We start from the raw sequence: 21,238 nt of genomic DNA, 5'->3' as shown, positions 1-21,238 counted from the left end.
AATCTCTTTAAAAAATTATTTTAATGAATAACAAAATTTAAAAAAAATGTTTTTCATATTTTTCGTTTTAATTCAACATATTTTATATTATGTATATTATTATAAATAAAACCCCATTTATTTATATTAATTATATTAGTTTTTATTACTGCAAAATGTTATTTTTATAATTTTCAACAAAATAAAACTTACTGCCCTGTATTATGATACTGTTATGCCTTTACGTAGGCAACCCCGCTTTACTCCACCTTCTGTTGTGCGGCCATTTTTTCCCCATATCAAGCCAACTACATCTGTAAATTGTCATCGTAATAACCATATTGTGGCTAGTAGAAACATCGTATCGAGACAAAGTAAATTTTTACTAATTCTTTATTTAATTTTATTTTAAGGTAAAGAGCCCTTTTTTTGATTAAGTTCTTTGTTTTTTTTTAAAAAGTGATCAAAGTGGAAAATTACACGAAATATACTAGACAGTGGGGGAGAGTGGGTTGGCAACACTTGACAGTTCCCGACCTCCAACGCCGTTAAATAAAAATATTAATAAGATGATCAATTATATTATGAATTATACAGAATTGCAGTTTTTGCAAATGAAGTAGCTCGTCCTCATCTTTGCGCATTTTAAACACATAGTGGCCGACCTTGACAGTAAGTAACATTACCGAATTGTTATAACCATAAAGATATACGTTTCGGGATTCGATTTTTTACTTTGTTTTTCTTTCAACCATGAGTCCCACAAATTTTCTGCACACTTGCCTTGACGATTCAATTTGTTTTTTATCTTTTATTAATGGTTTTTCACATTATGCACAAAACTTTTTTTGAGCTTTTTTTGTACCGACGTCACAGAAAACACAATTTTCGATCCTCCGAAAATGTAATTGAACAAAAAGTTAGGTTTCACTAAGACAAGCTTCGACAAATATGCGCGTAGGTGGCGCTAGTGAACTTGACAAAAAAACGCGAGTGGCCTACCTAGACAGTAGACCAACCTTGACTACATTCCCCTAATTGAATTTTTCCATAGAATTTTATTATTTATGATAATTGATTGTCTAGAAGAAAATTAAAATTCTTTTGAGAAATTTATTTAAAACTACACTGAAAAACTGTTAGGAGAGCTGTTCGCCCAATGCGGTGAACTGCTGCGTTAAAAAGAAACGCACAGCTCACTTTATTTTTGGGCGAGTTACTCTCCTTTTTGGGCGAGCAACTCTCCTTTTTGATAGAGCTGCTGCCCTTTTTGTCAAGCAGCCGCTCGCCAACGCCATTGGTAGTCAAGTTTAGGAGAGCAACTCGCCTAATTTTGATAGAGCTGTGAGTTTAAAGTTAAGTAGCGCTGCACAACAGTCAATAGCGCAACTGCTCTACCAACAGTTTTTCAGTGTATTGGGAAAGTTTTAAAATTAATTGAATTTTCTCGAGGAAAATAATTGAATTTCTGCGAATAATTTTTATAATTATAAACTCAATTGAAATCTTGAAGAGAATTTAAAAAAATGTTCGAAAATATTTTAATTTTTGTGAAGAATTTTGATATTTATCAAAATAATTGAAATCTTGACAGGTTTTTAACAAATTTTTTTTAATATAATTGAATTTTTGCTAAGAATTTTATTACTTTTGAAAATAATTGAATTTTTGTAATGAATATTGTTATTTATGAAACTAATTGAATTTTGCAAAGAATTTTATTCAAAATCCTGAAAATAATTGAATTTCTATGAAGAATTTTGATACTTATCAAAATACTAAATTGAAATCTTGACAGGAATTTAAAAAATTTCTTTTTAATATTATTGAATTTTTGCTAAAAATTGTATTACTTTTGAAAATAATTGAATTCCTGTGATGAATATTGTTATTTATGAAAATAATTTAATTTTGCAAAAGAATTTTATTAAAATTTCTGAAAATAATTAAATTCTTCCGTAGAATTTCATTATTTATAAAAATTGATTGTCAAGAAGAAAATTAAAATTCATTTTGAGTAATTTATTTAAAGTTTTAAAAATAATTGAATTCTTTCAAAGAATTTTATTAATATTTTAGAAAATAAAGAGTAATAATATTAATTAGTTTATAATTTTTTAATGTTTGAAAATTTTTAATCCAAACTTGTTTAAAAATTAAAGTTTATATTTGAATAAAAGAAAATCGGAATTTCATAATAATAACAATAATAATATTAAAGGAAGAAGTTATTAACAATCTCTTCAAATTTTTAATTTAAATGAGAAATGATTCGGAGAGATTGTTAACTTCTTCCTTTAATATAATTAATACGAAATGATAAATTCCTTTCCTATAATAATAATAAAAAATTATTCGCTGTATTTAATTTATTATTATTTAATAAATAGTTTAAACAATAATATACTAAAAATATTATTAATATTGTAAATTTATTTTCCAGAAAAGTCAATAAATCGTACAGAGGCAGATCTTGTCCGATAATAATTCATTGCAGGTAAAAAGATAATTTAAAAATTGAAGTTTCAATAACTTTGAATTTAATATAATAATATAATAATAATAAATAACAATTGAATAAATAATGAATATTAATTGATAATTAATGAAATTATTTTTTCTCGAAAGTGATGGAGCTGGTCGAACTGGCACATATTGTTTAATCGACATGGTCCTAAATCGAATGGCAAAGGGTGCTAAGGAAATTGATATTGCCGCAACTCTAGAGCATATCAGAGATCAAAGGCCTGGAATGGTGTCCACTAAACAACAGTTTGAATTTGTCCTTATGGCTGTTGCCGAAGAGGTACACGCAATTTTAAAAGCTTTACCTATTCCATCTAATGAAAAATCATCTTCCACCGCTACGAACAATAGTCTTCCTTTAACTTCAAATTCTGAACAACAGTAAATATATATCAAAATTATATATTTAAAATCACTTTATTACGTTTAAATATTGTTTATGAAAAATTGTTGTAACGGATTACGTTATTTTTTCTTCTCGATGCAAGGCGTAAAAATATTTTTTATTCTTTTAACAGCTTTAACAGATTAATCTGAATCCATACAAAAGCATTTATTTTAATATTTAACTTTTTTAATCAATGCACAAAGTTGTTTCTAAAAGTAAAGAAACAATGTTCGAGAATTATTTTTTTTTTTTTTAATTGAGTCTGATTATTAAGCGAATTTTACAAAATTAAATTCGAAAATTATTTCTGTCAGTCGGAAATAATTATGTGATATAATTTAGTTTTTTTAATTTCTATACACATCAAGATGTTTTTTATAATAATTTTATTTATTTTCAATGAGTAATCAATGATTTCAATCAATTTTCAATGATTGTTGTATTTATTACTCTATTAAAAAAATAAACAATAAAGTAAAAATTAAGTTAGAACATTAAAGGAATTCCTTTAATGTTCTAACTTAATTTTTACTTTTATTGTTTATTTTACCTATTTTTTTTTATTTTAACTTAATTTGTTAGTTTGGGTGATTTATTTATTCAATATTTATTTCATAGTATAATTCAGTAGTGAAATTAGAAATTATTATTGTCTAACTATACAGAAGATCGACAAAAAAAAATTTAATTTTAGTGTTTTGGCTGCTGCGAGAGAGAAAGAGATAAATTTAAACTAAATTCAAGTTTGCTCCCATTATTGTGTGGAATGTTGAATAATTTCAATTATCATTTTGTTATTAATATTAATTATTAATGAAATATTTGAAATAATTGAAAATATTTATATTAATAAATATTTTTGACACTTAAAAATTTCACTGGAAAATATTGAACAAAAAAAATAGAATGTTAATTTACTAAAAAAAATTTATTACTTTGCCTAAAAAGATTTGACATTCCATATGGAATTATAGGGGAAAATAATCAACGGTAACTCTTAACAATGAAAAATGGATATAAAAGCTAATTTTATGAAACTGAATGTATTATTATTCATATTTATAATATAATTGTGAAACGTAAATTAAGATCGCTACTGAGTACTGAGTATATTTCTACATGGTATATTTAAGAAAGGAAAAAAAAACTTGAAATATAAAAATATTATATTACATAAATGTATGTGTATGTATATAAAGATTGTATTGAAAGAAATTTGAAAAAAAATTTGTTAATTAAAAAGAGAAACACATTAGTTTTTGCTCATAGATGAAAATATCTTCTAAGATAATTATGCTTCAAATCAGTTTTAAAACGAAATCTCTCTATTTGCAAATATTTTAATATTAATTAATTAATTAATTATTAATTCTTGATTCTCATCGAAAAACTAAAAAGAAATTGATTTTCACTTTCTCGTATATTATAATAATAAAATTATACTTCTATAATTAATTTATTGCAATTAAATTCTATTTTTGCAATATTTATCAGGGTTGTCACAGGTCAGGGAAATCAGGGAATTCAAGGAAAAGTCAGAAATTTCAATTACTTTTAATACAATTTTTTCCTAATTCTTAATATGAAAATTTAATTTTGAGAAACATTAATTTATTTAATAGATTATTTATTTTTATTTTTTGTATTTAAAAAAAATAATTGAATGTTAAAAGCATTATAGCATGAATTTTTAGAAATAATTGAATTTTTTATTGAAATTATTTTAATTTTTTATTTTCTAAATATTTAATTAAAGAATTTTCAAATAATCAAAATTTCGTAAAATTGAATTATAAACAAATGGATTTAAAAATTCTCTAGGAACTTTTGCAAAAATTATTAAAAATAATTGATAATTTCAGAAGAAATAAATATTTCTTCTGAAAAATTTAAATAAATTTTTTTTAAATTATTAAAATCTTTTAAGGGATTTTATTTAAATTTTTAGAAATAATTGAATTCTTTAGAGGAATTTTATTATTTATGAAAATAATTGAATTCTATAGCTAAGAAAATATTTAAATTTTGAAAATAATTGATTATTTCAAAGAAAACTTAAAATTATTTCAAGAAATTTAATTAAAATTGCACTTAAAATAATTGAATTCTTGTAAAGAATTTTATCATAATTTTTTAAAATAATTTAATTCATGGGAGTAATTTTATTATTAATGAAAATATTTTAGTTCTTGGTAAGAATTTCATTAAATTTTTGAAAATAATTGAATTTTTGCATGGAATTTTATTAAATTTTTAAAAAATAATTGAATTCCTCGTAGGAATTTCATAATTTTTGAAAATAATTGAATTCCTAGGATTTTATTAAATCTTTTTAAAATAATTGATTTCTAGGGATTTTATTAAATTATTTAAAAATTATTGAATTCCTGGGATTTTATTCAATTTTTTAAAAATAATTTAATTCCTAGGAGGAATTTTATTATTTCTGAAAATAATTGAATTCTTGCAACGAATTTTATTATATTTTTAAAAAATAATTGAATTCTTTTGAGAAATTTTATTAAAATAGTAGTTTTTGAAAATATTTGAATTTCAGCAAAGAATTTCATTATTTGTGAAATTTAATTGAATTCTAGCAAAAAATTGTTTAAAATACTTACATTTTTCGAGGATTTTATTTCAAATTTTATTAGAAATAATTTAAATCCTATGAAAAATTTTATTATTTATGAAAATAATTTTTTGTGGCAACCCTGTTTATTGACAATCGGAAGTTTAATTCAAATAAATATGTAATCTCAAGAAATTGATTAATTACATTTTCTATTTGTAGAAGAAAAAAAAATAAGAGTAATTAGAAGTTTATTTAATTTTTAATTTCAAGAAATCATGTCGAGTGAATTCAAAAGTAAAAAAAAAAATATGTGTGTGTGTGAATTGATCATTTTTCACTGGAAAATAAGAATGTGTATCAAATAGAAAAAGGAAATAATTTATATCAAAAATAGAAATTCATAGAGACTAAAAATTTTAATTATATGTATATGCAGAAATTACAACAGCACGTGGATGAGTGACATGAAAAATAGATTTCTCACAGTGTGAGACTTCTTCGATATAAATTTTTTTTTCTTTTTTATATTATTATTAGAGGGAAAGAGAATTTTTCGTCCACATGTTTCACTCATCTTTTCTTTGCATGTTGTATATTATATACATACGCATTACTAATCTTAAGAATCGAATGAAGACGCTTATGTATTCAAGACAAAAAAAAAATAGAAACGAAACCTTAATAGAAAGTCATTATTTCTTTTTTTGAAATATAATTTTGAGGAATGTAAGCGCCTTAAAAATGGTTCTGATAAGCAACAAAATGACTTGAAACAAAACACTTTCAGAATACTTTTGCTTCTATTAGCCTCTCTAGCATCAACTAAAGAATAAATTCTATATTTTTGTGTAAAATGAAATATAAATATTATACAAATATATTAAGATATAAGTGAAAAAAAATCTATATACGATATGTTATTCAGAAATATAACAATATATGTTGTAACTGAATAAAATAATCTATGTTCAATAAAAATGTGCAAGATCATTATTTATTTATAGCTAATGCAATGGCCGAAATGCGATATTCGATTTAATTATTATGAAAATTAGAAAATTTTTTATTTTCAAATATTAATATCAAATTTTTGAATAATTTCAGATTCAAAATTGAAACCACATTAAATTATTAACTAATTTAGATAATTAGTTTTTATTGATTATTATTTTCATAAATAATAAAATTCTGGTCAACAATTCAATTATTTTCAAAAATAATAAAATTCATGGCAAGAATTCAATTATTTTCATAAATAATAAAATTCTTGGCAAGAATTCAATTATTTTCAAATTTTTTTCTTAAGAATTCAATGATTTTCAATATATTAATTTTAACATTTAAATCATTTAAATATAAAAATTATTAAAAAAGTTTCTTTTTTCCTGTATTTTTGTGGACAATAATAAAAATACTTTTTTATGTTCAATATAAAAAGGAGACTATATTATAAAAAACTGTACAATTATATAATATTTACAGAATTGTATTTTAATCGTAGTAACAGTATTAAAAATATATTTATATAATTTAATTGGATATTTAGCCCGCGATAGTTTGATCATCATTGACTATTAACGTCTCTATCGATATTAAAATTGATTTTTATTTCTCTTGTTCAGGCAATGTAGGACAAAGTGTATCAGGAAAAGCTGGATTCCAAAAACCTGAAATAATTAAACAAATTTGTCTATTCAATCTAAATTCTCGAATCACATTTTAATTAAGTATTTCGAAAATGAAATATTTTAAATTTAACCAGCATTATTTTAAAGGACTTTTCAAAAAAAAAATTAAATTGAAAATTTAAGAATACAATACAAAATTTTAAATCTTTTAAATTTAATTAATACATTTTTGAAAAATTATAAACTAAGGGGAATAAATATTAATTTTCAAAGAAGTAATTTCATACCTGGTGGAGTATAATAATTTGGATCGTATTTTGCTTTGTGACGAGAGCATTTTTTCATACATTCTTTTAATTCCTTCTCAGAAAGATCAAGTCCTTGATAATACTGTAGAGAGAAAATGTATTATATATAAAAAATTATTTTACAAACAAATTATTAATTTAATATTATAGTTAGTGATAAACTAATTTTATTAATTACAATTACCTTTTTACAATCCCAACATGACCATCCGTCAAGTTGTGCTCTTTCATTTTTCCGTCTAACTGACTGAATATTATACGCATACTCTGGACTGCGCTTTTTCTTTTCTGGATTCCTGAAATAATAATTTATTAAGTTACTCAAAAATTTTTAATGCAATCCTTTAAAAAAATTCAGTATTTTCAATAAAATTTTAAATAAATTTCTCGAAAGAATTTCAATTTTCCTCGAAACAATTCAATTATTTATAAAAATTTTAATAAAAAACTCTGCTATAGAATTCAATTATTTTTTCAAGTTTTTATAAAATTTGTCGCAAAAATGGAATGATTTCCAAAAATTTTCACAAAATTCTTCAAAAAATACAATTATTTTCATAAATAATAAAATTCTTCGGAAAAATTCAAATATTTTTCTAAATAATAAAATTCTACGGAGCAATTTTATTGTTTTTAATACAATTTTAATAAAATTTCTCGAACAATTTCAATTATTTTCAGAAATTTGAATAAATTAAATTTTTTTTTTAAATTCCTTGAATGCTTATAACTATTTTCGAAATTTTTAATAAAATTCTTTAGAAGAATTTAATTATTTTTAGTACAATTTTATCATTTTTTTGTTAGAATTTAATTATTTTTAATCAAATTTTCGAAAATAATTTAATTATTATCAATTTTTGAATGAAATTCTTCAAGAAATTAAATTATTCTCATAAATAATAAAATTCTTCTGAAAAATTCAATTATTTTCCAAAGTTTTGTTAAAAATTCGTCGCCAGAATTGAACGATTTTCATAAGTTATAAACTTCTTCGGAGGAATTCATTTAATTTCAATACAGTTTTAATCAAATTTTTTGAAACAATTTAATTATTTTAAAAATATTTTAATGAAATTCTTCGAAAGAGTTAATTTATATTCAAAAATTTTACTAACATTCCTTAGCAGAATTAATTTTAGTATAATTGTAATTTTATTCCTTGAAGGAATTTAATAATTTCCAAAAGTTGTTAACAACATTCTTCGAAACAATTGAATATTCAAAAATTTTAATAAAATTCGATTCAAGAATTAATTTTCTTTAGATTTTAATGTTAAATTAAATAATGATGTTTAATTCAAAAACAATTAATATACACTAAATTAATATACAAATATTTTATTTAATTTCCCCAGGGAAAATAAATTTAAATATAAGAAAATATAAATCAATTATTACTCACTTATCGAAACTTTTCATTGGAAGACGTTTATTTTTCGGACTATTATATGTTTCCCTTGAAGTTCCTGCTTTCGTTGGGGTTTTTTTTATCGCATCATTTTGATATTCTCCGGGAGAAAAGAAAGTTTCATCATCCAACATTGTTTCATTGTGATGAATCTTATTTATTTGATTGTAATCTACAATAATTGAAAAATTACCTTTATTACTAGATAAATCTTTTTTTTTAGTTTACAAAAAATTTACTAAATTTCAATGGAATTTTCTAAATTTTCTCCAAAAAAATAATTTTACCAACGATATTTAAATTTTTTAACGGTTTAATAGAGAAAGGTGGTTTTCTATAATGTTTAATGTAAACATAAGTTCAAAATGTTAGTGAAATAAAAATTAATAATGAATAAATTTTGCCTTACCTTTGTGGGAACTTTCCTTCAAAACAGAAGCTTTTTTCACGAAACCAACGAGATTTTTTTTCCCACTTTGGGAAGATTGTTTATTCAATAAATAATCATCTTGAAAACTAAAATCGGTATCAGAATCAGAATGATGTACAATTTTTGTCTCCTGCTTTCTTGGCGATAAAAATGTTGTTGTTGTTGCTTGTGGCTCGGAAGTATTAAAATTCATGAGGGAAAACATTTTTTTAACTTTAATTTTACCTTCTCCTACTTCCTTGTTTTCCTTGGTGGGACTTATTTTATCGAAATTAGTTTTATTCCCTGCTTTTGGTGTTGATGAGCCCAATGTTGTTTCGATATTTGTGGTTTTTGAATTTGGAAATGTATCATCCATGTCTACTTCCATATTTTCGACATTTATATTCGAATTAAATAGAGACATGTCAAAAATTGAATCTTTTTCTTCTTTAATTTTCATATCTGTCTTTTCACTGATATCAACTTTCTCTTCATCTGCTAAAAATACAAGTTTTGTTTGCTTCAATTTATTTCCTTTCGTTGACTGTTTAGAACTCACATTGTACAAATTAGAAACTCCTAATTTTTGATTAGATTTTACTTTCGGACTAATAAATAAGTCCTTTTCTCTTGGCGAGGAAAATAGAGATATATTTGACGCAACATTTTCTTGTGCGGATTTTGGATTTTCGGTAATTTGTTCTTTCGCTGATAAACTTTTTCTTTCGGAAGTGGGAAAAATTTTACAAGAAAAATTTTTCTTCTTTTCTCTAATTTTATTTCTTGAGAATACAGGACTTTTTTGTAATTGACTTTCCTTGGGGTTTATTTTCAATTTTGATTCTTCGAATTGTTTTAATAAACTTTGCTCCGACTCGGTGTCAAATTGAACAGAAAGTATTTCCAGTTCTTCGTGTAATGGTGGATTGTCTTTTGCTATTTTTTGATTGTCAACAATATCAGAAGTTAAGTTCGTTACATTATTGGACTCGATTATTGAAATGTCATCAGAAATATTTTTATTTTCTGATACTAATTCCGCTGCATCTTTTAGTCTGAAATTCATAATTCATTCATTTATTATTTGGAATGAAGTTTGTAAGAAAATGTTAACTAAATTTCTCGAAAGAATTTTAATTTCCTTCGAAACAATTCAATTATTTTCCAAAATTTGGCTAACATTTTTTTACTAGACAAATTTTTTTAAACAAAATTTTAAAGAAATTCCTTAGTAAGAATTTTTTTTCTGAAATAGAAATAAATATACTCACTCTTTAATGCTATCGTTGGTTTTTGTAGAACAAGTACTACCATTTCCTTCTGACTGATTCAATATTTTACAATTTTTATGCGCTTTTCTCTCCTTTAGTAATTCTATAAATAAAAAATATAACATTCTAACTAGAAATTAATTAACAATAACAAAAAAAGAAAAAATAACAAACAATGGTTCTTCAACAAACGTTATTCATTAAATCTTTATTAAATAACTGTCATGAATGAAGAGAAATTTTCGTTGGCTAAAATATAGAATTAATATACTTACTTCTGAATTGTCTCCGTAATGATTTTAAAGTTTCGTCAAATTTTTCCAATAATTTCTCCTGCTTATCTTCTTCTGGCAAAATACTATCAGACAAAACCATTTTCACCCAATTTTTTTATTGTACTTGTAGGTTAAATTCCAACTTTTTATAATCAGGAACAAGAGATTGATGAAACCTTTCTTTACATTCTGTCAGCACTTTATTAATAAAATAAATACACACAATAAATCTTTAAAGAAAAACACTCTTCAAAAATGCAAAATGTAAATAAAAAACTTGTCCTTTGTTTAAAACACGTTTCTTTTTGTAAACAATAACAATAAACAATAATGACATGCATACGTCAGGGATAGAAAAAGTATATAGATAGGCAACTTAAAAATATTTTAAGCTGCTTTCACAAACGTGAAATTGCACATATAGTTCATAACTTCCCAACCCTGTATCGATGACGCAATATAAATTTTTATTAATTTTCAAAAATGTTTATCCTGTTTATTGTATAAAAAAGAAATATTTATATGTGAGATTAATTTGAATAAAATAAATAGATATTTATATATTTATATGTGAGATTAATTTGAATAAAATAAATAGAACTTCGATTTAAAGGAAAAATTCTAATTTATATAACATGATGATAACAATATTTACATAAAAAAAAATAATAATTTGTTTATAGTTCAAAGATAACAAGTAATAACAAAAAAAATATTGCAACTATATTCACAAAAACAGTTTTAAAAATTAAAATATAATTTAAGCTACGTCATCTTAATCAGTCTTATTCTGAACGTTGTACTGTTAACATTTTGAGAACAGAGAAGTAACATTCTTCAGTTTAGCTTTCAACATTTTATTTATTTCCTTTCGTTTTTATTTCCTTTAAAAAAGTCGATGTATCAGAAAAAAGAAATTACTAATTAACCTCCAGAGAAGAACAGAAAAACGTAGTAATTAAAATTTAAAGGGATAATCATTAATAATTATCCCGAAAAAGTTTAATTTATATTCAAGAGAAAAGAAAAAACATAACCTCGAAGCAAAATGTCAGGAGTAATTGTAAAAAATCTACCTCGATTTAATCACTTGTTACCACAAGGTAAGAATGTAAATTTTCATTTATTTCATATTTATCAATTGTCATATGTATTTATGTATTTAGCATTTATAATAAGAATAACAAATGCGTATCGTAAATTTATAACATGGAACAACCCAGGTCCAAAGTTCAATTGATTCAATGAATAGTCAATTATTGTTTAAATGCAGTCAATTTAAAATATTTAGAATAAAATGTAAATATATTAAAACCAAGGTAAAAAGAATAACAAAAATGTAAAAAATTTATAGATTGTCATCGGAAATTCAAAGAAGTGAATTGTAATTTTTAAATAATATTTTTAGAGGTTTCTCTTTAGGATTATTTTCTATTATTTAATAAATATATTTATGTAATCTAGCTGGTCTATCTTGGGAATCGACGAGAATTTTAAAGAAGGGATATGCAACAAAAATTGCTGAGACAGGTGGGAAAAATATTGTTTACATCGATGGAGTTCGAACACCTTTTTTACAGTCATTCACTGATTATAAAAATGTCATGGCAGTTGATTTGGCAAGGCATTCCCTTGTGTATGTAACTTTCTTTCGTAATTATTTTATTCCTAATTTATTCAAAACGAGATTAAATTTAAATTAGATTAAGATTAAGATTATTTTCATTATTTTTAATTCAATTTTTAACTAAATTTCATAAAAAAAATATCAAATCAATTATTTTTAATAATTTTTTAAAAAGTTCTTTGAGAATTTTCAAATCCATTCGTCTGCACTTTAATTTCACGGAAATTTCGATTATTCGGAAACTCTTGAATAATGTGTATATTAGAAACTAAAAAATTCAAATAATTTCAAGAAAAATTGAAATTAAAATTTCTATAAAAAAAATTTTTTAAATATTCAACAATTGTTAAATATTTTATTTTCAGCAATTTGCAAAAGAAGACCGGTATTCCAAAAGAACTAATTGATTACATAGTGTATGGATCAGTGATTCAGGAAGTGAAGACATCGAATATTGCTCGTGAGGCTGCACTTGCCGCTGGATTCAGTGATAGAACACCAGCACACACAGTGACAATGGCTTGTATCAGTAGTAATCAAGCCCTGACAACTGGAATGGGTTTAATTGCTTGTGGAGTGTACGATACCATTGTTGCCGGAGGTGTTGAATTTATGTCTGACGTTCCAATCAGACACAGCCGAAATATGCGAAGTTTAATGTTACGTGCAAATAAAGCGAAGACTCCAGCTCAGAAATTAGCGTTACTCGCTACCTTTAGACCTTCACATCTAATTCCCGAGGTGAGCGACATGTTTCCGGCTTCGCACTCATCTAATACTAAAATCTATTATTTACTACTTTTTTTTACAATTTGCTACTATTTGGATACTTTTTTAGATTTATGACACTAAAAGCTACTTTTTTCTTTCTTTTTTTGGGATAAATTTGCATTACTTTAAATAAAAAAAGATTTTAAAAATTCTAATAAAATTCTTTAAAACGATTCAATTGTTCTTAAAAATTATTCTTTTTTTTATTCGTTAAAATTAATTCTCGATAGCTACTTTTTTTATTATTAAAGCTACTTTTTGATACTTTTTTGAAATTAATTATTGAGTGTGAAACCTGTTATTGCAATAAAAAAAAGAATATAGAAGTAAATCTTTATAATTCAGCTTCCAGCGGTGGCAGAATTTTCCACAAAGGAAGTGATGGGTCACAGTGGCGATCGTCTAGGTGCAGCTTTCGGAATAACGCGAAAAGAACAGGATGATTATGCTTTGAGATCACACACTTTGGCTGCTCAAGCTCAACAACAGGGTTATTTCACCGATTTGATTCCATTTGTCGGTTAGTTGATTAAGGAAAATTTTAAAGAAGATTAAAGAAATTAAATATTAAAAAAATTAAAAATTAAAGAAATTTATGAACTTTCCAAAAATTTGTTGAATGAACATTTGTTGACTTGACATTTTTTTGTAGGACAAAAGTCGGTTGTCGAAAAGGACAATGGAATTCGTGTTTCGACACCTGAACAATTGGCAAAATTGAAACCGGCATTTGTAAAACCCTATGGAACAGTAACGGCGGCAAACGCTTCATACTTGACAGACGGTGCTTCGGCTGCTTTAATAATGACAGAGGAGAAAGCGCGTCAACTTGGACTTAAACCAAAAGCGTATCTCAGAACTTTCACATACGTTTCACAGGATCCTAAGGATCAATTACTTCTAGGACCCGCCTACGCAATTCCCAAGGTATTTTTTTTTTTTACTTTTTAATTATTTTCCTTTTTCCATCAGTGTTGGAGTAATTTGTTCTTTTTTAGGTTTTAGAAAAGGCTAAATTGAAATTAAGCGACATTGGAGTATGGGAAGTGCATGAAGCATTCGCAGCTCAAATTCTAGCAAATTTAAAAGCTCTCGATTCGGACTTTTTTGCGAAACAATATCTACAGCGTTCGGAAAAAGTGGGAGTACCCGATCTCGATAAATGGAACAAATGGGGCGGTTCATTGTCAATTGGACATCCATTTGCCGCGACTGGTGTTCGTTTGGCAACTCACACTGCCAATCGAATGATCAGGGAAGATCAACAATTTGGATTGATCGCTGCTTGCGCGGCTGGTGGACAGGTAATTTCAAATATTCTATATATGAACCGGGTTGCCACAAAAATGTAATTTTCTTTTTCCCCAACTTTTCCCTGATTTCCAGATAAAATTTTCACTTTTTTCCTAAACCTAAAGAATATTCTGATTTACTAGAAATATGATTAGATTTATTGTTCCATAGGAATTAAGACTTTCAAAAATGTTTAAATTGAACAACTTTTTCAAATTCAATAACTTATAAGAATTTTCAACATTTCAATTTAATTATTATTTTCTTGAATTTTTAACTAAAATTCTTCTCTAAATCAATTATTTTTAATAATTTTTGAAAACAGTTCTTTGAGAATTTTCAAATCCATTTGTCAGAAATATCAATTTAAAAAATTGAATTCGTAATAATTTTTTTAGTTTATGAATCAATAAAAAAACAAACAAAAATTCAGAATTTTCTTATAAATTCTAAAAATTTAATTTTTCCAGTACTTTTAATAAAAATTCCTTACTTTTACCTGATCAATTCCACTTTCTTTGACTTTTTCCTAAATTCCCTGACCTTGTGGCAACCTTGATAAAATATATGAAATGCTGAGAGAAAAAAAATACTAACAAACATTAATTTTCAGGGAGTTGGAATGATTATGGAACGACATCCAGACGCAAAACTCTAATAGGAAAATATTTTTTTTTTTATAAATTTTACAATGCAAACGAAAATCTAAATTTGTTATAGTTTTGTAAGTTAATAATGTGGAGAGAAAATGCAAATTAATTGGCATTTCCTATAAAAGTTATTTATTTTTTATAAAGTAAAATAAAAGTTTTTTAAAATGGAATATTTTACTGTTGAGATATTTAATCGGCAGTGTGACTAGAATAGATGTTTAAATGATGTTTGACAGCTTCGTCGAGAATTGTTCTTAAATCCCGACAACCCTCGACGGCCATCATTCTCAAATTTTCCAAACGTGATAAATGGAGACGTTGACCGGAACCTTGTACAACAACAACGCTGTTTCCAATTGGAATTTCAATATTGTGCCCTGGTAGAGAAACAATTGACAATGTTACGCCAGGCATGCACTCTTCCATGTAATTCGCATCGAGAAGTCCAATTCTCTGTGTGCCTTTGTCATCTAAAATTGCGTTATCTGCCACTGTCACCGAACAACCCACTGCATAATCCTAAAACAATTTCACTATTTTCAAATTTTGATTATTATTTAAGAAAACATTTTGTTTTCGTAATAAAAGAAAAGAAGAAAAACTATTTTCCCCTCTTACTTTGATTGGAATACCAGCGTCAACAAGAGCAAGTGTAGCGGCATTGACAGCAACACAAAATTCACTACCATCAACTTGTAGAATTTCAACAAAAATATCAATTTGCGATCGTGCCATAAGATCCAAGTGAATAATCGCCTCCATTGCATGACGAAGTTGAAGAGAACGTTCCAATGATTTTCGATCGCCCCTTGGTCTTCGCTTTCGTTCACCAGCTCCAAAACTAAATACAGCTGTACTATACTGACAATTAACTATTCCCTTCACTGATTTTGTTGACACACTTTTTGCCGCCGATCCCCTTGGCTTTAAATAATTTATAAAACAATTTAAATTTCTCGAAATTTTCAATATAATTCAGGGTTGTCTAAGATTGCAGGAAATTCAGAGAATTTTATCAAAAAGTACTGGAAAAATATTTGTATCTATATTATTTTTAGACTGAATGAAAATAAACTTTAGAATCAGAAAGAAAGTCAAATTTCTGTCTGGAGAACATGGAAATAATAAAAACAAATTTTTTGTGCTAACCCTGTAACGTCATAAAAATAACAAAATTTTTAAAACATACCTGATGAGGACCATATACTGTTGCTAAAACTTTAGTTTTTCCTTGTTCAACATAAGCACTTCCATCAGCCTGTCCAAAAACGCCTAATCTTATATTAATCTTTCGAATTTCTTTAGGTCTTCGTCCATCAATTCTTAGTCCATCTTGTTGTAATTCTTTCGTATCCATCTCCATTGTAATTTTCGTCAAACTTATTTCACTATTCTATACTTTTTTTTGCCCAAGAAAGGATTTTTAAATATATAACCTAAAAGAAACACGTTTTGTTTTGAACAAGAAGACTAGAGACAGGAGGGCTAACTCGGCTGTTTTCTCACTCACAGCAGTGAGTCAGTATTAGGGGGGTTCTGAAGGCGTAGTTAGATTGCGCCAAATATCTTGTTTTCGGTTCTGCACATCTCAACACTCTTACATTATATATTTGAATACGTGACACGCGTGTGTGAGTGTAAGTGCAGAATCAAAACACGATACTTGGCGCAATCTAACCACGCCTTCATAATCCCCCTATATTTGTCCTACCCCCACTACTGCAGTTAGTCCTCCTGTCTCTAGTCTTCTTGGTTTTGAACAAGAAGAATTTGTTACGTGCGGAGTTACGTTATTTACGCGCAGGCGTAAGATCGCATCTTTGGTTTAATCCTTTGAAAAGGAAGCGGAAATATTCAAAATAAAACAAGTAAAATTCCGTTAAAACGGAGGGAAAAACCTCGAAAATAAGAAAGATCAATTAATAATTAATACAATAATAATAAAATAATGAATAAAGTAAAGAGCAATTTAATTTTTGGTTTAAATGAATAATTTATTAATTTAATTAATAATTTTTCATTAAAGATAAATATTATATAGTTCAATTATTATTTTGATTATTATAATTTTTATAATAATAATAATTATTATTATTATCAAAAAATTTCAATAAAATAATTGAATTCCTTCGAAGAATTTTTTTATTAATAAAAATAATTGAATTCTCGTGATGAATTTTATTATAAAATTTTTAAAAATCATAACTAAATTCTTTTGGAGAATTTCTTTGAATTTTTTTAAAATAATGAAGTTTCTTTAATAATTTTAATTGAAATTTTTGAAATCAATTGAATTTTATAAAGAAGAATTTTATTAAAATTGAATTGAAAATAATATTGAATTCCTGAGAAGAATTTTATAAATAAAAATAATTTAATTCTTGCGAAGAATTTTACTATTTATGAAAATAATTAAATTGTTCCAAAGAATTTATTAAAATTTTAGGAAATAAATTAATTTTATGAAAATATTTAAAATTAATTAAATTCTTTTCAGGAATTCTATTAAAATTGTTTTGAAAAGAATTGAATTTCTGCAAAGAATTTTACTATTTATAAAAATAATTGAAATGATCGAAGAATTTATTAAAATTTTAGGAAAAATTGAATTGTTTTGAAGAATTTTACAGAAATATTTGAAAATAATTAAATTCTATTCAGAAATTCAATTAAAGTTGTTTCGAAAATAATTGAATTTCTGTAATATTTAAATTAAGCATATTCAAAATAATTGTATTCACCAGAAGAATTTTATTATTTTTTGAAAAGAATTGAATTCTTTCAATTTTTTGACGAATATATTTAAAAATTGCATCGAAAGTAATTTAATTTTCATATAGAATTTTTAAAAATATTTTGAGAATAATTGAATTATTTTTAGAGAATTTTAAATTCTTGTTGAAATTGAATTTTATGAATATTTTTGAAAATAATTAAATTCTTTCATGTAATTTTATTTAAATTGGATTAAGAATAATTTAATTCCTGCAAATAATTTTAGTAATTATAAAAATAGTTGAATAATTGTTAAAAAAAATTTATTAAAATTTTAGGAAATAATTGAATTTTATAGAAATATTTGAAAATATTTCAATTCTGCCTAGAAATTCAGTGTTTTGAAAATAATTGAATTCCTGCACAAAATTTTACTATTTATAAAAATAATTTAATTCCTTCGTGAAATTTTATTAAAATGTTGTCATTATTAATATTATATTAATATAATTAATATAATATTAATAATATACTTTGAAATAAATAAATTAATTAATTAAAAATTAGTGTACATAATTATTAAAATTTAAATTAAATCAAGAGTTTAATCATATAACAATTAGCAATCATTTGATGACAATTTCACTCTTGTTTTTTTTAGTATTTGACTTTTTTAGTTATTTTTTTTACGATTTATTAATTAAAAGTTAAGTTTTTTTTCAAAAATAACCGAAATAAAATTTTTTGACTAAAAAATAAGAATAATTATTTAATTTTCGCCAAAAAATAGACAATTCTCTCGGTAAAATGTACAACGGAAAAGTTTTAATAGGCACTTGGAATTCACGGATCAAATGCCTATTGTTTGTGCAGCTATAAGTGAACCGTTTACTCGAAATACATTTACGATACTTGCATCCTATTCGAATAAACGAGACGGGGAGAAACTTTTATTTGGCCAAAATTTCATTTTGAAGGCAAGCGAATATAGTGGAATATAAATATATTATTCAATTATCAAAATTGAATAATTAATTAATTTAATTATTCAATTACTTCAATTAATTATTTAACTAATTCAATTAACAGGACTCGAAATCGATTATTTGTATCAAATAAATTTTTTTTTCAGTGTAATAACATTTTTAAGAATAATTACATTTTTCCAGGAATTCTATTAAAATCGTATTAAAAATAATTGAAATTTAGCAATGAGTTTTATTATTTATGAAAATAATTGAATCCCTAAAAAGAATTTTATTATTTACGAAAATAATTGAATCCCTGTAAAAATTATATTATTTATGAAAATAATTGAATGATTGCGAAGAAATTTGTAAATAATTGGGATTCCTGTAAAATATTTACGAACTTTTGGTCTTTTCTTAATCAAATTACGGCCGTTACGGACCTGCATTATAATTAATCAATTAATCAGTCGACTAATTTAAATTGCATCAACAGTTAACAGATTCTACTGAAGAAGATTTATACCTCAGATCAGTAACACCTTTGATTGACGATACTCGTGGTCCTGGAGAACATAATCGAGTGTTATTAAGTAACATTAAAGACTGTTATTGTCTCTGGAAAGTTCTTTTGTGCAACAAAAGTCAAAGATTTGAATCCGAGGGAACTCCTGTTCCAGTTTCTGATCGGTAATTGTTTTACTATTGTAGTGTAAAATTGTCTTTTTCTCAATAAAACCTAACCTAACAATTATCATTTCGAAATTATTAAAAAATTATCAAATTAGAAAATAATGATTCTCCTAACTTGTAAGGTTTTAAATTAAATAGATTGACTATATAATAGGCGCTAACAGAAATATATAAATATTAAAATAGAATTGTTATTACTCACGTAATGACTGGAGAGTGTTTAGCAGTTGAAAGATTAAATTGTCAATCGAGCATTTTTGGCGTTGAATGTGGAATATCCGTTCACACTTATAGGGATGTAAATAAACGAGAAACCCCCGAATGTCACTGGATGTTTGTAACAGAAAAAGTACCACGCGGTACTGCCGAGAAAGAATGTAAATAAAATTCTGTCTAAGCACCTGGACGATATTTCCTGAAAAAGAATTTTATAATGATATTCAAGTAAAGTTGTCACAAATTAAAATTAATAAATTAATTATATACTTTACTCTAAACTGTCTAAATTGTTAAAGTGTTTTTAACCACAGCGCAGCGGTAACACCAACTGTTTGCCTCATAAAACTCGATATTCATTTCGATAATTTTCAATATATTTCTACCCCCTCGATAAGGCTTTGGAAAATTAAATACACAATCGAGTTATAGTGATATTAATTAACTTAACTAGATTAAAAAAAATGTCTAACAAATATAATTTCAATATTATTATTATGACATTTCTCGTCTCTGTTGAACCTGTTGAATGAAGTTGGTGCCATAATATAAGAATAAAGGTTAGGAATCGATTATTTGAAAATGTTTTAAAAAACATTATTTTAGTGTATTTATTTCTAATAAATTATTATTATTTTACATATTTATTAATATTATTTAATAGTTTAATATATTTTATTAATTATTTACTTAATTTATTTATTTTGTATTTTAAAAAAAATTTGAATTTCGATAGTCGATTTTCGATATAACTAGATTCAATAATCGAAAGTAGCGCGCTGTAGAGGCGTGGGGAATGCCGCTCGCTCATTGGTCGACGCGTCAGCCAATAGGAGCGCGCCACATCTCACATGCGTAAGTGCTCTGCGCGGAGCTCATTTGGCGGCCGGCAGCCATCGGTGACGGTGGTGTTAGCCAGTTCTCCCGGGTTGAGACCCTCGGGTCTCCTCGGTTGGAGAAGCTGCCAGGGGCCCCTCCCTGAGGAGGAGGGTGACCCCAGGGGGGGAACCGGGGTGGCCTAGTTGGCAAACTGGCCACCACTGGCTGGGGTCCAGTTGGCCAATGTGAAGCCTACTCTACAATGGGGTTTTTACCTCATTGTCGAGTAGTCTTTACATTGTCAACCTGAACATCATCATCCTGTACTCCAGAAGATGATGTCTAGGTTGCCAATTTAAAGACTACTCGACAATGGAGTTTTTACCTCATTTTGGAGTCTGCTTTACATTGTCAACCTGAACATCATCATCCTGTACTCCAGAAGATGATGTCTAGGTTGCCAATGTAAAGACTACTGGACAATGGAGTTTTTACCTCATTTTGGAGTCTGCTTTACATTGTCAACCTAGACATCATCATCCTGGACTCCAGAAGATGATGTCTAGGTTGCCAATGTAAAGACTACTCGACAATGGAGTTTTTACCTCATTTTGGAGTCTGCTTTACATTGTCAACCTAGACATCATCATCCTGGACTCTAGAAGATGATGTCTAGGTTGTCAATGTAAAGACTACTCGACAATGGAGTT

The 21,238-nt window shown here is 25.6% G+C and overlaps 4 protein-coding genes and 1 long non-coding RNA gene across 5 annotated transcripts; 3 read left to right on the top strand and 2 right to left on the bottom strand.

The window, feature by feature from the left end:
• Positions 1–113: 113 nt before the first annotated feature.
• Positions 114–2,691, top strand: LOC122502399. The gene is made up of 3 exons (XR_006301653.1): positions 114–651; positions 2,423–2,476; positions 2,608–2,691. It is a non-coding gene; the product is annotated as an uncharacterized LOC122502399 (long non-coding RNA).
• Positions 2,692–6,893: 4,202 nt separating this feature from the next.
• LOC122502783 (DNA endonuclease RBBP8-like) lies at positions 6,894–11,140 on the bottom strand. Its single transcript, XM_043613051.1, has 7 exons — positions 10,774–11,140; positions 10,499–10,601; positions 9,225–10,282; positions 8,810–8,987; positions 7,589–7,700; positions 7,384–7,486; positions 6,894–7,135 (listed from the first exon to the last, which is right to left on the bottom strand). The coding sequence occupies exons 1-7, from the start codon at positions 10,871–10,873 to the stop codon at positions 7,074–7,076; spliced, it is 1,716 nt and encodes a 571-aa protein (XP_043468986.1). The 5' UTR covers positions 10,874–11,140; the 3' UTR covers positions 6,894–7,073.
• Positions 11,141–11,504: 364 nt separating this feature from the next.
• LOC122501500 (trifunctional enzyme subunit beta, mitochondrial) lies at positions 11,505–15,287 on the top strand. Its single transcript, XM_043611060.1, has 7 exons — positions 11,505–11,876; positions 12,238–12,409; positions 12,766–13,141; positions 13,517–13,691; positions 13,824–14,098; positions 14,170–14,475; positions 15,078–15,287. Exons 1-7 carry the CDS (start codon positions 11,822–11,824, stop codon positions 15,120–15,122), a joined length of 1,404 nt encoding a protein of 467 aa, XP_043466995.1. The 5' UTR covers positions 11,505–11,821; the 3' UTR covers positions 15,123–15,287.
• LOC122501570 (exosome complex component RRP41) lies at positions 15,220–20,117 on the bottom strand. Its single transcript, XM_043611176.1, has 5 exons — positions 19,985–20,117; positions 19,696–19,908; positions 16,307–16,553; positions 15,736–16,041; positions 15,220–15,636 (listed from the first exon to the last, which is right to left on the bottom strand). Exons 3-5 carry the CDS (start codon positions 16,478–16,480, stop codon positions 15,307–15,309), a joined length of 810 nt encoding a protein of 269 aa, XP_043467111.1. The 5' UTR covers positions 16,481–16,553; positions 19,696–19,908; positions 19,985–20,117; the 3' UTR covers positions 15,220–15,306.
• On the top strand, positions 18,687–19,878 carry LOC122509983 (cilia- and flagella-associated protein 161-like). The gene is made up of 3 exons (XM_043624382.1): positions 18,687–18,809; positions 19,297–19,490; positions 19,680–19,878. Exons 1-3 carry the CDS (start codon positions 18,687–18,689, stop codon positions 19,876–19,878), a joined length of 516 nt encoding a protein of 171 aa, XP_043480317.1.
• Positions 20,118–21,238: the final 1,121 nt, after the last annotated feature.

This window comes from Leptopilina heterotoma, unplaced genomic scaffold (genome assembly GCF_015476425.1).
Source record: "Leptopilina heterotoma isolate Lh14 unplaced genomic scaffold, ASM1547642v1 Lhet_0, whole genome shotgun sequence".
Lineage (NCBI taxonomy): Eukaryota > Metazoa > Arthropoda > Insecta > Hymenoptera > Figitidae > Leptopilina > Leptopilina heterotoma.
The sequence above is the reverse complement of the archived record's forward strand: the minus strand, read 5'-3'. Positions and strand labels throughout refer to the sequence as shown.

Coding starts and splice junctions, on each gene's coding strand:
- LOC122502783 (XM_043613051.1), bottom strand. CDS start 10,873: ATGGTTTTGTCTGATAGTATTTTGCCAGAAGAAGATAAGCAGGAGAAA. Junction 10,283..10,498: donor ACCAACGATAGCATTAAAGA/GTGAGTATATTT, acceptor TATGAATTTCAG/ACTAAAAGATGCAGCGGAAT. Junction 8,988..9,224: donor GAAGGAAAGTTCCCACAAAG/GTAAGGCAAAAT, acceptor CAATTATTGTAG/ATTACAATCAAATAAATAAG.
- LOC122501500 (XM_043611060.1), top strand. CDS start 11,822: ATGTCAGGAGTAATTGTAAAAAATCTACCTCGATTTAATCACTTGTTA. Junction 12,410..12,765: donor TTGGCAAGGCATTCCCTTGT/GTATGTAACTTT, acceptor TTTTATTTTCAG/CAATTTGCAAAAGAAGACCG. Junction 13,692..13,823: donor CGATTTGATTCCATTTGTCG/GTTAGTTGATTA, acceptor ATTTTTTTGTAG/GACAAAAGTCGGTTGTCGAA.
- LOC122501570 (XM_043611176.1), bottom strand. CDS start 16,480: ATGGAGATGGATACGAAAGAATTACAACAAGATGGACTAAGAATTGAT. Junction 16,042..16,306: donor CAGTATATGGTCCTCATCAG/GTATGTTTTAAA, acceptor AATTATTTAAAG/CCAAGGGGATCGGCGGCAAA. Junction 15,637..15,735: donor ACGCTGGTATTCCAATCAAA/GTAAGAGGGGAA, acceptor AAATTGTTTTAG/GATTATGCAGTGGGTTGTTC.
- LOC122509983 (XM_043624382.1), top strand. CDS start 18,687: ATGCCTATTGTTTGTGCAGCTATAAGTGAACCGTTTACTCGAAATACA. Junction 18,810..19,296: donor GCCAAAATTTCATTTTGAAG/GCAAGCGAATAT, acceptor TTGCATCAACAG/TTAACAGATTCTACTGAAGA. Junction 19,491..19,679: donor CCTGTTCCAGTTTCTGATCG/GTAATTGTTTTA, acceptor ATATTAAAATAG/AATTGTTATTACTCACGTAA.